At 37.0% G+C, this 18109-nt stretch overlaps 1 protein-coding gene across 3 annotated transcripts in view; it reads right to left on the reverse strand.

The window, feature by feature from the left end:
* Positions 1–1883: 1883 nt before the first annotated feature.
* Positions 1884–18109, reverse strand: part of LOC124802730 (serine/arginine-rich splicing factor 7-like) — a 43561-nt gene continuing 27335 nt past the window's right edge. For 2 of the 3 annotated variants that reach the window (XM_047263698.1, XM_047263699.1), the window contains one exon: positions 1884–2309. In XM_047263698.1, coding sequence (XP_047119654.1) covers positions 2231–2309 — 79 coding nt within the window. In that variant the 3' untranslated portion in view covers positions 1884–2230. Of the gene's footprint in view, positions 2310–3638; positions 3812–18109 lie in introns of all 3 variants that reach the window. The other variant, XR_007017149.1, reaches the window with a different exon arrangement.

Here is an 18109-nt window from a genome sequence, read left to right on the forward strand (position 1 = left end):
CAGCTGGATAGATCGAATCACTAATGAGGAGGTATTATATGAAACTGAGAAGATGGGGTGGGGTGGGGGGGAAGTTATGGCAAAACTTGACTGAAAGAAGAGGTTGTTTGGTAGGACACATGTTGAAGTATCAATGATTTGTCAGTTTGGTAGCGAGGGAGTGTTATGAGTTAAAAATTGGAGAGTAAGACCAAGAATGCAGTACGACAGACATGTTTACATGGAAGAAGTTTGCAACAGTTATGTAGAGTGGAAGAGGCTTGCAGAAAATAGACTAGTGAGGAGCACTCCAGCAAACCAGTCTTCAAACTCAAGGTTACAGCAGGATCAATGATCTTCACAATATATGACAGTAGTATCTGTTCCCGAAAGAACAGTTACCATAGATGACCATGCAGCTTTGCTAGAAATGAAATGATAATTAAATGGACACCCATATAGTTAAAATATGGCTCCCGGCCATTGACCTTCTTGTGTGTGAACGCACACGCTATGCCCGAACTCGTATGGGACTTGGTAGATTAATCTGCCACGAGTAATGAGTATGATGGGCAAACATCTATTAGGCACACTACGAATGTAATGGTGTGGACATGTTGGGAATGTAGGTCTCACGGGGAGCGTGCAAGGGATAAGTCCCTGCAGGCGCACTATCCTCTGTGTCGTTGGTGGCTCAGATGGATAGAGCATCTGCCATCTAAGCAAGAGATCCCAGGTTCGAGTCCCGGTTGGGGCACACATTTTCAACATGTCCCCAATGAAGTACATCAACGTCTGTTTGCAGCTAGGGTGTCCATTTAATTATCATTTCATCTTCACAATACTTTGCTTTCTATTGCCACGGCGATGCTTGAAAGTCAATTTGAGATTCAATGTTATCCTCAAACATTGTAGTTTTAAAAGTGTCCCAAAGTGGTGCCATTCCATTTAATGCCTAATATTCTTTTCATTTCATGATTTTTCAATTGGAAGTCCCATAGCTATTTTGTGGTAATTGTTATTCAGCAAATTTTTCTTGTAATATACTGACATTAAAACAAAGGTTTCTGGATATATTCAGAAGTATTATTTAGGATTGCAATTTCTAGACAGCTTGCTTCCTCTAGGTAACAATTTTTCACTGTGACCATCAACCACCTCACCCAAAAAGTTATTTAATAGTACACAAGTGTGCAAGCTGCACATTGTTTACAATGAACTAAGCAGGAAAAGCACATCGCACCCAGTAACTCAGAGAAGTCCTGCATTTTATGTCTTATCTGGTGACAACATATTACATTACAAAGAAATTTGTTGTGAACTGCATCTAGTCAACTTATGGCAGAATAACAATGACAGGCAAAACAAATTAGGGCATTGCTTCTGCAGCAAGCACATAAAGCTTTGACAAATCCCTATGCAGATTCAAAGATCTTCATTACCTTCATGAAAACATGTCTAAATTGCCATGTAATTAACGTAAGGAATTTGATGAAAAGGTAGCTGCAAAAGAAAAACAGAAATTAAAACCAAACCTTGGATGATACAGCAGTCAGTATGACATGCCAAAGTTACTGCCTTGTAACATTACTTTCAATAACTTCAAAATTACACTTATGTAAATGTATGGACGGCTCTTCGAAACATGTCTCTTCAAAGTGTGAGTCCAGTCTCTTAGCCACTACACTACCTTCGTTGATGGCTCTTCCCAGCATGCAAACACACAAAATTTATACCATGAGCCAGCAATCTGGACAGCTAGTTGTTACTATTAATGAACTGATCAATGTTCTCAATCCAAAGTAGTGTTGTACACTATGAAGATGAAACTGTCACTTAGTATAGATGTGGGATAAGGAATGGCAGAGTACCGCCAACTCAAAAAGTTTCTAAGTTATACAGTGTTAAAAGTAAATTCATCAGTTTTATTATCACATAAGTCAGACATCAGAAACATGAACAATTCAAACTAATGTATTTTTTGTACCAATTTGTATATGTACTCAAATATGCATCGTTCACATCCAATACACAATGTATCCGATTTCTCCAGTTACGCCATGAAATACTTAAGTAACCAAGCACTGACAATGCATTAATGCTTACAGTGCCTAAATACCCAAGTAATTCACAGTATCTCATTACAGTGAAGATGAAATTTTATTTTATTAATGTTATTGTATATAATAACTAAATTATTTACTTTGGTAACAAGAGAATAATGTCCCTTGGTTCTTAACAGCAACAGCAATCAATATCGCCTCCTCCTACTGTATCGTGTACCACCCGATGATCGATACGGTGGTGGTCTCCTCCTAGGCTGTGGTGACCTAAACACAACATATAAAATAAAATAATAAAAAACTTTTAGAACACCAGCGTTTACATAGAATTAGTGACATTCCTCAGATTCACTAATGCTTGCTGTAACGAAGAGAACTGTGAGTTTCCTCAAGTACAAAGTTCCATTAGTACTTACACTTGTGAAGCAATGTCTTCAGCCGTTATTAGAGAAGTTGATATGCAGCAGTCACTAAAACTGTACTGTTTACAATTTTAAGTGCAGACAAGTATGGCTAATACTTTACTGAGAATAATGAAAAACCTTTTAAACAGTCTTTTAAAATTGTATGGTGTTATGTTTCTACACACGGAAAGAGACAGCAACAAATGAGCTGTGGTAGCTATTTACGTCTACTTGCCATAGGAATAACAGTAGTGTTATATATCTACTTCAATGACCACACCACGTACAACACTAAATCATGATTTTTGCTGGCCTAATCATGACCATATTTACTTCCAGAATATACAGCATGGGAAGAAACCAAACACCTCTCCTACAGCTCCTTTTCCCATTCAGCATGAATAATTTATTTGTAATAGTCAAACCAATAATTTAGGAAGCAAAAATATGTTTTTTATCATTACCTATCATATATCAGGTGCAACACCATACAATTTTAGAAGAAACAACAAGAAAAAGTTCTGTAAATAATCAGGTATATAAATCATTCTGAAGGAAATCATAGCCACAAACTGAATGAATTATATTAATGACACACAAATTCTGAATGTAACATTATATTAGGGAAAATTTATGCACATAGTCCCTTCAACATATGAAGAAAAACTATGTTTTTTTCTTTAGTTATATGCCTTCTGTGGATTTTTTCTAATGTTAAAAGTTCTAAAATATTCAAAAACTACATTAGCACAGCCAGTCAATATAGTGACCAATATATACATCATTTTCTGACTGTCTTTTTTGTGCTGAAATATACTTCTGTATAGATTATTTGCACTAAAGTAATTCCCTATCCTCAAAAACTACTGAAACTACAAATAGATTGGAAAATGAACCACAAATCATGTTGGTAATGACAACCCTGTAACTACTTCCCAATATTAATAATCCTGTTTCTTCTTCTTGCTGTAATTTCCACAGCAGTTTAAATTTAAGTACAGTTACAAAAATTATTTAATACACTTTAGTAAAAAGATTTCTAACTAGGGAAAAATCAAATTCTGGAATATACGCTCTCCAGAATATACTTCTGTGTAATGGCACTGACCTACTAGAGTTTCATGTTCCAAATATAAATGTCACTGTATTTAAAATATTTTCAACTGTGACTTTTCCAACTGAAAATACCTACCATTATTTTAACAGTGTACCAAGAAACATTACCACAGCATCAACTTTGCATCAGGGAGTGAATCAAAAGCAATCAAAACCAGATTCCAGTCTTCATCTAGCAGCCGTGAAGCTTCACTCCAATCAGAAGTCAAGATAAGTAATCATCTCTTTACCATAACCAACACACACAGCCTAAAGTAAATGAAGCAAGTTGGTAAGTTTGCTATGAAAAGCTGGGGGAACACGTATTACAGTAAGTAAAAATTACAAGTGTTCAATTCTCTTTATGTCAATTGATATTTGTATCACCATCTCTGAATATTCAGTGCTACCTGAAAAACTAAAACAATGAGAATACATAAAATTACTTCAATATGCTTCTGGCACCAATACTTTAAATGTGAGCACCATTATAGGATCCTTTGACATTACTGTGTTAACATTACAAAAAAGACAATGAATATATGAAAAGAGAAGTACTGAAAATAAAAACAGTATAATAGCATGGAAACTACAAGGTGCAAATTTGTCCCAAATGTTAAAAGATAGTTTTGCATTATTTATTAATAATAAACCCTTTATTCTTCAAACGCAACAAACAGTAAATCTTCACCGTTTCATCGAAAAGATATAATGAAGTCAAGAAGTAAAACATAACTAATGTTAGCAACCTATTTTTTTTCTCTGGGAAAAAGTTCCAGATAACCATGCTGCAGTCAAAATAATCAAGCATCTTACTCCTAAAACTATAAAAAAACACTTCTGTGTAAGTATACACTAATTTAGTCCAATGAGAATACAAACTGGTATTCATAAAGAGACATGTATTCAATATCCTACTATCTGACGGACGTTTACTTTCTTCCCACAAGAATGTTTGTTTTAGAAGTAGCCTGTAGAGGTATCTTATGAATTCCACTCTTCCTACTTTACCAGTAGTTTATCCTCTGCTCTCTTATTACTTTAATTTTATGATTTAAGAAAAAGAACACTCCCTTTCCGTTTTTATTTCAGTAATTTCTATACAATTAAAAAACATCTGCAATAACTTTCTCCTGCTCTTCTTACACCCTAAGATATTTTCTGTCTACCATTATGCATTAATCTTCCTTTGTGCCAATGCTGTCTGATACACTTTTACCTCCATTCAGTAATTTCTGATAAATACCTGATTCTGATACTAAAAGTTTCATTTTAAGTGTATGTTTCTTTTTGTATGACTTATTTCCATTGTATGTAGACAACCTTGTAGATAGGGCAACCACAGCTACGAGTAATCAATCATCTTTGGTATTAATAAACAGCTTCAGCCGTATTTAATCCTTCATTTTCACATCATTACCTGTTTCATGACACTAAGAGCCACAACCTTGAAACATTCACTGAAATGATAATTTTTCTAAAATTATTTTAAGATATTTTGGAAAACTTTTGAAAAGATTCACATGAGAATATTAAAATATGCGTATGTGCAAAACTAAAACATTAGAGCTAAAAAGCTCTGAACTTGGTACCAACATTTGTCGTTTGTCAAATAAATTTCACCAAAAGGTGGCATATCATTGAATAAAACAGTTGGATACATGGATTCCAATCCAGTATGGTGGATGGGACCTAGAAAAATTGTACCACAGTGATATGTAGGCAAGGTGGAAAGACCTAATGTGCAGCTAGCTTGAAAAATTGTGGAGTGGTTGCAGCAAGACGGGAGGTGGGAGGGGAGGGGGTAGTCTAAGTAACCTAGACTAATGTGCCAAGTAGATACCTTATTAATGAAAATAAATGCCAACTGTCACTATTATATTCTACATATGTTTTTACAACAGTTTTTGTATTTGTATATCCCAACTTCAGAGTGTTAGGTACTGTGGGGCAGCAATTCATTTTAGATTGTGATGCAAAAAGAGACAGCCAGAGCTGCAATTAAAATGGATGTTTGTTTAGCCGATGACCAGTTTTGGATTATTCTTGACTGAATATACATCCAATTTAGTTGCAACTCTGGCTGTCCCTTTTTTCATCCCAACATTCCTTGTTCTCATTCACCATTCATGTGTTCCCTTAGAAGACTACTGAATATTTGGTTGTGCCCACTCATCAGTGCATGCACATGCCATTCATAGGCTAGTTGTGTAGTTCGATGCCGTCTGTAAGAAGACAACGTACATTTGCGTACCTGTTCTGTGATTGCGCATGCTCCAAGAAGTTGTAAGCATGTTTTTCATGTTCTATTTTTCTGTCTATAAGCTATTTACTTGATGCATTTGTCCCTGTTATTTAGAATACACCCATTTTGCTGCAACCATGCCACAATTTTTCAAGCTAGCTGCATGTTAGGTTTTAATAATTTTTCATCTATTCACCTTACCAGTGTTATTACTGTGGTATAATATGTTTAGGCCCTATACACCACAATGGATTGGAATCCATGCATCCACCTGTTTTTATTCAATGATGTACTGCCTTGTGAGGGTTTTATTTTGACGGACAAATGTTGGGTACCAAATTCCGAGCTTTTTAACACAAATGTTTTAGTTACTTGAGTATAAATATTTTAACATTCCTATGAGAATCTTTACAAAGATCTTTTTAAAAATTTAAAATAATTTTAGAAATAATATTATTTCAGTGAATCTTTCTGGGTTGTTATTTCTTCTTAATTTATTGTTATGCAAATGTTTACCTGACGACGTGGCTCTTAGTGCCATGAAACTGCTAATAATCTAAATACAAAGGATTAAATACAGCTGAAGTAGTTAGTAATAACAAAGATGATTCTATTTTATGGTTTCAGCAAAATATTACCTATAACTTGCAGTAAATGTAGCTACGGTTTGGTTTAATTTTATTTAATATATATTTGCTGGGGTTTAAAATTTCAACAGCGTGGTCACTGAAATGGACAGGAAGGAATAATCAGTTGCATAAGAATTACACGGTCAACTTCAAATTTCATTCCAGGGCACAAAATAATAGATCTGCTTGCTGTTTTCTGTAGACTCTTATGTATGTCATTTGAATGTTCATGATCTGTATACATCACTACACACATATAATCAAGAGAAAGTAATTACATAGCTATTGCCATAGTATAACATTAAACCCGGTTGTAATGTTGTTGTTGTTGTTGTGGTCTTCAGTCCTGAGACTGGTTTGATGCAGCTCTCCATGCTAATCTATCCTGTGCAAGCTCCTTCATCTCCCAGTACTTACTGCAACCTACATCCTTCTGAATCTGCTTAGTGTATTCATCTCTTGGTCTCCCTCTACAATTTTTACCCTCCATGCTGCCCTCCAATGCTAAATTTGTGATCCCTTGATGCCTCAGGACATGTCCTACTAACCGGTCCCCTCTTCTAGTCAAGTTGTGCCACAAACTTCTCTTCTCCCCAATCCTATTCAATACCTCCTCATTAGTTACGTGATCTACCCACCTATCTTCAACATTCTTCTGTAGCAACTCATTTCGAAAGCTTCTACTCTCTTCTTGTCCAAACTATTTATCGCCCATGTTTCACTTCCATACAAATACTTTCAGAAACGACTTCCTGACACTTAAATCTATACTCGACATTAACAAATTTCTCTTCTTCAGAAACGCTTTCCTTGCCATTGCCAGTCTACATTTTATATCCTCTCTACTTCGACCATCATCAGTTATTTTGCTCCCCAAATAGCAAAACTCCTTTACTACTTTAAGTGTCTCATTTCCTAATCTAATTCCCTCAGCATCACCCGACATAATTCAACTACATTCCATTATCCTCGTTTTGCTTTTGTTGATGTTCATCTTATATCCTCCTTTCAAGACACTGTCCATTCCGTTCAACTGCTCTTCCAAGTCCTTTGCTGTCTCTGACAGAATTACAATGTCATCGGCGAACCTCAAAGTTTTTATTTCTTCTCCCTGGATTTTAATACCTACTCCAAATTTTTCTTCTGTTTCCTTTACTGCTTGCTCAATATACAGATTGAATAACATCGGGGAGAGGCTACAACCCTGTCTCACTCCCTTCCCAACCTCTGCTTCCCTTTCATGCTCCTTGACTCTTATAACTGCCATCTGGTTTCTGTACAAATTGTAAATAGCCTTTCACTCCCTGTATTTTACCCCTGCCACCTTTAGAATTTGAAAGAGAGTATAATGTATATTCAAGAAATATAACAAAAAATGTATTTGTTGCCATTAATCATGTTTGTGTACGACAATACATTTACACGCCGCCTGTGAATGGATCCATCTATTATTATTCAATAACTGGTTTGGCAAAATGATACTGGTCCGTAAATATGTCGAACTAACGACTCAAGAAACTGGTATGTTAATCTTGTATATATGCTTTGATGAAATAAAATTCCTCACACCAAGTGCACTCTAGCCAAAATTTGGTCCAATTCATCTATTATTAAAGTAGGAACACACTGTTTTGACCCTCTGCCACTCGTCACGTTAATAACAAGACAAAAGTACGTTGCTGTTGTGCTCTTCAGTCCAAAGACTGGTTTGATACAGCTCTCCATGTTATTCTATTCTGAGCAAACCTCTTCATCTCCGAATAACTACTGCAACCTACATTCACTGAAACAATTATAAGGAATGGAAAAATAAAAAGTTACAGAATAACGTTCCATTGGGCAGTAATGAGGAAAGATATTCATTGGAGAAAGTCAAACAACCTATCCTACCTTTTACCTCAAGTGATTAAGTCAAGGCAAACTTAATTCACGATGCCCTCAGAGATTTGAAACCCCCTTACCCCAAACGCATACAGAGGATAAGCTGTTAACAGCAGCAACAGCCAGAGCAAGTGGTATATTATTGTGCAAGACTGAGCACATCCCCTGCTTCATTAGCTTATCCAAATGCATTTGATCTCATTGTGTCAAATTATGTCTTCCTTTATTCAATATTAACTGTACAAATGTTTTTAGCACTTCAATTTCCAATGAATTTAGTGTTGTTAGCCTGTAAAAATGCTAGTCTGACCTACGGGCTAGTACTAGCCATGGCTCCAACTATTTGATGTTACTGTCTCGACACTGATGTCACCAGTTTAGCAAAACAGATTCTCCTGGAACTAGTATTCTTGAATATGGGGTATTACAGCCCCCTGGTGCCCATGGGCAATCATGTGGCCAGTCATGTCTGATGAGCTTTAAATAGAGTTTTTCAAGAAGAAATTCAACTACTCAGAAAACCACAGAATGACCTATTCAATGATCTTTCCCAAAGTGAAACACACGAAATGGATGTTCTGCCACCATAACAGTAAAATACACTTCATGATATGAAGAAATTGAGAATACTGTCAACACAATTAAGCATACTTAGACCATCTGTGTGATACACATCCACAGATCTTTGGTGTGACGTCACATGTGCTGCACTGCTGTTGAAATTGCTCATTACTATTTTATAAAATTTTAGACTTCATTTACATATTTTAAAGTTTTATTTGTGTTAATATTTGCCGTAAAAGTAACTTATTAGTGGCTTTTCATTAATCTCAGTCCTTCTTCCTGTGTTATTGACTGGAGTGGTCTATTATTCGTGAGAATGCTTGCATCATTCGTCTAAGCCTCGCGCCTCAGTAGTGTGTTTACATTTTGCGGCATGCACTGCAGCTGTAGCGGTTATAAAGCTAAGTACTGGCAAACTTATTTGTGCTCTGTAATACAGATATTACATTTAATAGTTTTCAGCGGTGTGTGTGCCGTGGCGAAATAACGACTTTTTAAACTTCTGTAATCGTTCGCTCTGTGTTTCTTTAGCGTTTTCTGTGTGTCGAAGATGTTTAGTAAATTTCGTGCTTTAGTTTTCAACCGACGTTTATTATTGTTTCTAGTGAAGTATTTCAGTAATATTTTCATTTAGTGTTTTAACTTCACTTAGTGTTCCAGTGTTCGTTTGAATTTTTTGGTTTTAGCTAATAATTTTGTGAAAATTTGTTGGTATTGGTATTAGTTGTGGTGTAGTAGTATTAATACGAGTAGCTGCTTTCTTAATAGGCAGAGAATTTCGAGACCATTATTGTTAGTTCTTATATAGTTCTACTGGTGTAACTGAATTTTGGCAACGTAGACGTACAGTTTTTTCAGTAATTGTAAAATTTTACCATGAGTGAGAAGTGTGGGCTCTGTCGTACGTAAGTTTGTGAGTAGTGGGTTATGGTGTGAGATTTGTTCAAATTTTTTTTCATTGGGGAGAATGCAGTGGGGAAGCCAGTGGTCATTTTAGTGAGATCCTCTCCTGGGAATGCAGAATCTGTAGTAGAAATAAGTTGATAGAGGAGCAGGAGCGTAAGATCTGTACCCTTCAGCTGCAGTTACAATGCGCAAAGGAGGAACTAGATAGGTTCATGAGGGTGAAGGGTGGTAGGGAATGGGAACTGGCAGTTCGCAAGGAGGCAGCTAGGAAGAGGAGGTATTCAGACAGTTTTACTTTGCGTACACGCAATAGATATGACCAACTGTCAGAGTTGAGTAGACAGGAGCCTTGTGTAGCTGTAGATGTAGGGAACATGCAGCAGACCTCAGCAATCAGGAGGTCTAGGTTAGTCACAAAGTCTGGCAGAAAGAAGAAGGTTCTGCTGCTAGGTAGTTCCCACGGAAGAGGTGTGGGCCAGCAGTTACAGGAAGTGTTGGGGAGCGAGTACCAGGTCACCAGCATTGTGAAGCCTAGTGCATGGTTGGCTCAGGTGACTGACAGCATAGGCGAGTTATGTAGAAATTTTATGAAGGAGGATCAGGTAGTGATAGTGGGTGGAGCAGGGAACAGTCTCGATAGGGACGGGGAATATGATGTAGGTGGCGACCTGGTAAAGATAGGTACTCAAACTGGTGGCACTAATGTGCATTTCATACAACTGTTTCAGCGTCATGATAGACCTCACCTTAATGCGGCTGTTAGGCGAGTTAATGTGGGGTTGGAGAGGGCGCTGATGGCAGAGGGCATGGGTCACATCTCAGTGGTGCCAGTTGGGTCTATCAGTAGATCGGGTTTCACTAGGCATGGCCTGCACCTCAATAGGTATGGGAAAGGGATGCTGGCTAAGCTTATAGGTGACAGGGTAGTGGGTGGTGGTGGTGTCACTCATGGAAAAATTCCTGTAGCAGTTGGTGTTAGAGGTGCACCTTTTTTAGATTGAAGACAGCTGATAGGTATACCTGCTAATAGAAGTCCCTCTAACTAAGGGCTCACCTTCCGAGGATGTAATGTTTCCAAGTAGAGAAGGAATTAGCATATTCATCAAAATATAAGAGATATTAGAGAAAGTCAGTTAACTGCTTATAGATGTTGACTATGAAATTATTGGTATATCAGAGGCTTCCTTTGCCAGGCTACAGATTAGATGGCTGTTTCTCAAGGAGTTCCTTGCGGGGTGGAGGAGTGGCTCTGTATGTAAAAAACAGTATTCCATTTGAGTCCGTAGGTGTATCACGACACTGCATTGAGCAGATATTTGAATGTTGTGCAGCGGTAGTTGAATTTAGTAAAACTAAACTTCTAATTGTTGTTGTTTATAGGTCCCCTAACTCCGACTTCAGAGCATTTCTGCTCAAGCTGGAGAGGGTTCTTGATTCACTTGGTGGGAAGTACCTGAAACTAGTTAAATGTGGTGACTTCAATATAAATTTTGTATATGATGGTGCAAGAAAAAGGATGCTGGTATATCTCCTAAATTCATATGATCTGACAAACTGTGTTTTTTCCAACTAGGGTGCAGGGGAACAGTAGCACAGCCATAGACAATATTTTTATTCATTCTTCGTTACTAGATGGACATTCTGTTAGTAAAAGTGTGAATGGCCTTTCAGACCATGATGCACAAATTTTAACCCTAAAAGGCTTTTGTACTCAAACCAAGGTCACATTTAATTACAAACTATGTACGAAAGTTAATCCAACAACAACAGAGTGTTTTTTAAACCTTGTCAAGGACAAGAGTGGCAGGATGTTTACAGTGCAGATAACATCGATGATAAATACAATGCTTTCCTCAGCACATTTCTCATGCTCTTGCTTTCCATTAGAACATTCTAAACAGGGTACCAGCAGTAATGGGCAGCCTGGGTGGCTGACTTGTGGGATAAGGATATCATGTATAACAAAGTGGGAATTATATCAAAATGTTAGAAGTAGTCACAATCAAGCTACAGTAGCCCATTACAAACAGTATTGTAAGGTGCTTAAAAAAGTTATCAGGAAGGCAAAGAGTATGTGGTATGCAAATAGAATACCTAATTCACAGGATAAAATTAAAACCATATGGTCTGTTGTGAATGAAGTGTCTGGTCAGCAGCACAAGATTGACGATATAAAGTCAGTTTGCAGTAAAAATATTTCTGTTACTGATAAATCAGATATATGTACAGTATTTAACAATTATTTTCTGAGCACTGCTGGTGAATTAAATAAAAATTTAGTTTCTGCAGGAAATCATATAACTTTCTTGGCAATTGCCTTTCCAAGATTGATGTCTGAAATACTCCTTTGTGATACAGACAAAAGGGAGATCGAGTCAATAATTAAATCACTGAAGACTAAGGTCTCTCATGATTATGATGGAGCGTCTAGCAGAATATTAAAGTACTGTGCTGCACATGTTAGCCCTGTATTTAGCCATATTTGTAATTTTTCCTTTAGGAATGGTCAGTTTCCTGAGCGATTAAAGTACTCAGTAGTAAAGCCGCTTTATAAAAAGGGAGAAATGGATAATGTAGATAATTTAGACCTATTTCTATGCCATCAGTGTTTGCTAAAGTTATTGAAAAGGCTGTGTATATAAGGATAATTAATCATTTTATATCAAATGATTTGCTAACAAATGTAAAGTTCCACTTTGGAAGTCATTTAACAACTGAAAATGCTACATTCTCTTTTCTCTGTGAGGTACTGGATGGGTTAAACAAAAGGTTTCGAACACTTGGCATATTTTTTGATTTAACTAAGGCATTTGATTGTGTTGATCACAAAATATTGCTCCAGAAGTTGGACCATTACGGAATATGGGGAGTAGCTCACAATTGGTTCACCTCTTACTGTAGCAACAGGCAGCAAAAGGTCATTATTCACAATGTTGATAATGGCTGTGATGTGGGGTCTGAGTGGGGTACTGTCAAGTAGGGGGTGCCCCAGGGATCAGTGTTGGGGCCACTCCTGTTCCTTATTTATATAAACGATATGCCCTCTAGTATTATGGGTTACTGTAAAAGCCCACATTCAAGATCTTGTTCAAAGACTTAATACTGCCATTTTTGCTATTCGAACGGTATCAGAAGTGATTGATCGTTCGACACGAAAATTAGTCTACTTTATTTATTTTCATTTGCTACTGTAGTATGGTACTATATTTTGGGGTAACTCTTCCCATTCTAAAAGGATATTTTTGGCTCAGAAACGGGCGGTTCTGGCAATAAGTTGTGTTAGTTCATGAACCTCTTGTCGACCTCTGTTCACGAGTCTGGGTATTTTGACACTGGCCTCTCAATATGTATATTCCTTTTTGTCATTTCTTGTTACCAATATTAGTTTATTCCCAAGAACAAGCAACTTTCACTCGGTTAATACTCGGCAGAAATCAAACCTGCATTTGGATTGAACTTCCTTAACTCTTGTGCAAAAAGGTGTGCAGTACACTGCTGCATCCATTTTCAATAAGCTGCCACTCAAATTCAAAAGTCTTCGCAGTAATCAACGTGCTTTTAAATCAAAACTGAAGAGTTTCCACATGGGTCACTCCTATTCTGTCAAGGAGTTACTTGAAAAATTAGCTGATTTTTATTGTATTGCTGATAGCGTTTACTTAAACTTATGGACTGAATTTTTTAAGGTTCCTGAACATTTATTTTTATCTGTTATTACGTTTATGTTGTATTGCATGTACTGACACGTTCCATGACCTTGGAGATATGCTTCTCAATTTGGTGCTACTGAACTTGACGAGTAAATAAATAAATAAATAATAAATAAATAAGCACAGAAACACAACTTCCATACGCAGAAGCAAATAGGAAACATGAAATGATTCAGATTCACTAAAGTCTTTAGATATGGAACAAATCAAATTTCAACATTCAACTAGAAATGGAAAAAAAATAATTAAAAATACATAGAGGCAAGGAATGCCAAACTTTTACATTAATTCAGGGCACCAATCTCCTCCTTTTAATTCCACCGACAAAATTTTGCAAGAAAATTGTTCTCTTCATACTGCTGTCCACTACCTGAGCTCTACATCGTACAGAACTGGTCTAAATTATTGCACAGAACAAGATCCGTAGTCTTAAGTCAAGCATCTTGCTTTCTAACTTGAAAAAATAATGGTGAATGCCGTTGCTGCTAGTACATAGATGCTGAGTGTCACCCAGCCTGCTGGCCCTGATGAGGAAACTTAAAATAAAATAAAATCAACTGGCACAAATTTGGACGAAGGGTTGGCATTATCATCTCTGAATGTTACAGCAGACACCGAATGAACAGACACAACTGTGGAAAATACAGGTATCACCGAGGAAGGTAGTTCTGCGGATACTGCTAGTGAAAAGTCATGTGCGATATAGTGTACATCCTGCTACTCTACTTGTTCTAAGCGAGCACTTCCTTCCGCGACACACACACAAATGTGTAGCATATAGCAGTGCTCCATTTATAAGACTACTGGAGTGTATGCTACTACTATCTACACTCCCTGCTTCTTGAACATATGCATTTATTTTGCTACTACAATTTCCGCGACCATAAGATCTGACATCATATTACAGAAAATGTACACATATATCAAAAAAACATGAAGCAGCAAAAGTTACACTGAATGCATATGGGCTTGAAAATTCTGATGCCTATACTTCTACAGATGTAGAAGCTTTTTATAACTTGGTAATGATTGCAGTTAGTTCAAAACTCTTGTCAATGAATGAAGACTGAGCGACTGGTGGTGCTTCATGTTTACTTTCCTTAATGGCTTTGCCTTATCGTAAATTCACTGACACAGACTGATTGTTTTTTTCTATATGCTGAATCCGTCCTTCCAACCTTTTTTTTTTTTTTTTTTTTTTCCTCCACATTTTTCACGAAGCCATTTTACCTTAGCTTCCTTCCACTTCCTATTTATTTCATTCCTAACTGACTTGAATTTCTGTATTCCTGAATTTTCCTTAACATTTTTGTACCACCTCCTTTTGTTGATGAGCTGAAATATTTCACCTATTATCCATGGTTTCTACACAGTTGCCTCACTTGTATCAGTAGTTTTGTTTCCAACTTCTGCATTTACCCTGTTTAAACGTGTTCGTTCCTCTCGAACTGTACAACCAACTGAGCTATTCATTATCGCATTGTCTACAGCCTCACAGAACTTCAAGCGTATCTCGTCATTCCTTGTACTTCCGTATCTCATTTCATTGTACATCGACTGTTCCTGACTTGTCCTAAACTTCTGTCTGCTCTTCATCATTACTAAATTGTGACCTGAGTCTATATCTGCTCCTGGGTACAACTTACAATCGAATATCTGATTAAGCAGTCTCTGCATGACCATGATGTAATCTAACAGAAATTTTCCTGTCTCCTGGTCGTTTCCAATTATACCAACACCCCTCGTGACTCTTGAATAGAGAATTTGCTATTACTAGCTGAAATTTACTGCAGAACTCAATTAGTCTTGCTCCTCTCTTGTTTCTACAGGGTGTATACGTGGACAAGGAAAAAAAATTCCCCGGTTTTTCTCCAGATCTCCCGGTTAAAAACACATTTTTTCTCTGGTTGAAAATAATATTTTTTTCGTGTTGCGTGATACTATATTTTACCTCGGAACCGTAAAACTTATCAATCCTTTGAGTAGTTAAGGTTTTATACGTCAGCATAAAACATCCCGGCACTTTAGAAAACAAACCCCAGAAAAAAACTGCGTTTTGCAAAGATCTTTGATGCACAGCAGCATGTACACTGCATATTTTCGTATTATGATACGCTGCATACTTTAGTATTATGAAATTTGAATTCCACCAAGCACAGCATGTTAGTTCCTGAAGCATTGAAATCAAGGTTGTGATGTGCTTTTGTAAACCAATCGTAGCTCATGTCACATTTTCTCGCCAGCCAATGATAGCAGACATTCAGAGCATAGGACATATGATGTAGTTAGCCAATAGCAACATCATTTTTTAGTAGTGCGAACACACAAACAGGAAAAGTTAATGTTTTAAATTAATTTACATAGTACAGGTATAACGAAAGTTAAGCTTTCACATATAATATTGGTCTTGTTTTGCTTGTGGTCCACTTTAAGATACATCAGACAAATGTGCCAGTAAAATTTTAAATCATGACATAAATTTTTGGTCTTCTGAGTTCAAAATTCTTCTAAGTGGTTGGTTTTAAATGAGAAAAAAACATTCTGTAATTGAATAAATTCAAAGCACGTTCGCACATGTAACGTAATTCATCTTGTGTAAAAAGAAATTTACTTTGAAAGTAACACTTTTCAAACCACCATTTACAATATTTTTCCTGCAACCTCTTAGTACTCATTTCAGCATTTGTCAGAGAGCCAAAGAAAACGTCGTTACAGTGTGTGCGTAGCTACAATGACATAGGAAGCCCATATGTTTGTATGTTATAGCATGAAGTGATCTCACATTACGTCATAAATGAACCAGGACGTCTGAGATTACTCCAAGAGCATCAGAATTTCGTAAACCATATTGAAAAGCATAATTCACCTTAAAGTGGACATTCATATGTCCAGATTCACAAAGAAGTGGGCCCCAACCTGATATTAAGATTTTCAGTGTGGTTTCCTGGATACAAATTTTCTTGGAGTACCAGTACTGTATTATCTCATTTTGGTTCTTTATTATGGCATAATACCATGTGTACCAGAAGATAAAAATGTGCACTTGAAATAACAATTGACACTCGCCAATATCGTATTAAATAAATTGACTGCTTCTGTGGAAAAGATTTATAAAAGCCAAACTTCTTTAGCAAAGACAGAGAAATAAATTCATTGTTCTGCAGGGCAACTAATGCCTGACTGCCAAAAGCCTGGAAATACAATAAAATCAGAAAATTTATACTATTAACATATTTTAGCTTCCCATAATTATGGGAATGTATTTTAATTCACTTGATGGCTCCCGACCACAGAAATCCATTTTGTTTCCATTTGACACAAGAGCTGTAAACGAAGTGGAAACAGCAAAATCACTAAACATAAACACGGGTCACATGGGGACTCCCCCCCGCCCCATTACAACTCAAACTGCTCTGCTCATGCACGAATCTGGCAGCTTTTCCATGTAGCATCTGGCTGTTGCTACTGCTGATATGGTTAATAGCTGCACTTCAAGTGACCAGAAGCAGGAGAAGGTACTGCCCATACATGACATAACTGCACATGCGCCTGAGCCTGCTGTTAACTGCCCAAACAAAATTAATGTAAACTGTTGTGATATCACAGCCATCAGAAGCAGTGTCTTGTTATAAAGTATTGCTCAGTCTATGTCCTGCAGCTTTTGGTATATTTTGCTGTTGGCAGACACCTGTGTGTGCACTATGTTTTGTTATGGTAAATGACAAATCTTTGCAACATTTTGGTTTTTTCCCCTCGTTTATGTTTTACTGCTGTGGTATTATTCGGCAGTAGTGGGCTAAAGTAAAATTCTTTGTTATTGTATCAGTTCTTACCAGTCAAAACTACAAAAATTTAACTGAAAACTAAAACAATGAAAAATTCCCGGGTTTTTCCTGGGCAAGCACCATATTCTATTATCAAGTCCATATTCCCCCGTAACATTTTCTTCCACTCTCCCCCCTTCAACAGCATTCTAATCCCACACGACTATCAGATTTTCATCTTTCTTTATGTACTGAATTACCTGTTCAATATCCTCATATACTTTCTCTAGCTCTTCATCCTATGCCTGTAACATTGGCATATATACCTGAACTACTGTTGTTGGTGTTGGTCTGCTGCCGATTCTGAGGAGAACAACCGTATCACTGAACTGTTCACAGTAACTCACTCTCTGCCTTTCTTTCTAATTGTTACACCATTTCCTGCAGCTATTGAGATTATCCTACACTCTTTTGACCAGAAATCCTTGTCTTCCTTCCATTTCGGTTCACTGACCTCCACTATATCTAGATTGAGCCTTAGCATATCCCTTTTCAAATTTTCTAGTTCCACTACCATGTTCAAACTTCTGACATTCCATGCCCCTACTCATAGAATGTTATGTTTTGTTGGTCATTCAAACTTTTTCGCAGATCACCTCCTCCTCTGCAGTACCTTCCCAGGGATCTGAAATGGGTAGTAGTTCAGAATCTTTTTCCAATGGAGAGATCATCATGAGACTTTCTCAATTCAGACCACATGTCCTGCGGACAGACATAGTGTGTCTTTAATGCAGTGGTTTCCATTGTCTTCTGCATCCTCATGCCATTGATCATTGCTGATTCTTCTGCCTTTAGGGGCAGTTTCCCAC

The sequence above is a fragment of the Schistocerca piceifrons genome, chromosome 6 (genome assembly GCF_021461385.2).
Source record: "Schistocerca piceifrons isolate TAMUIC-IGC-003096 chromosome 6, iqSchPice1.1, whole genome shotgun sequence".
NCBI classification, from domain to species: Eukaryota; Metazoa; Arthropoda; class Insecta; order Orthoptera; family Acrididae; genus Schistocerca; species Schistocerca piceifrons.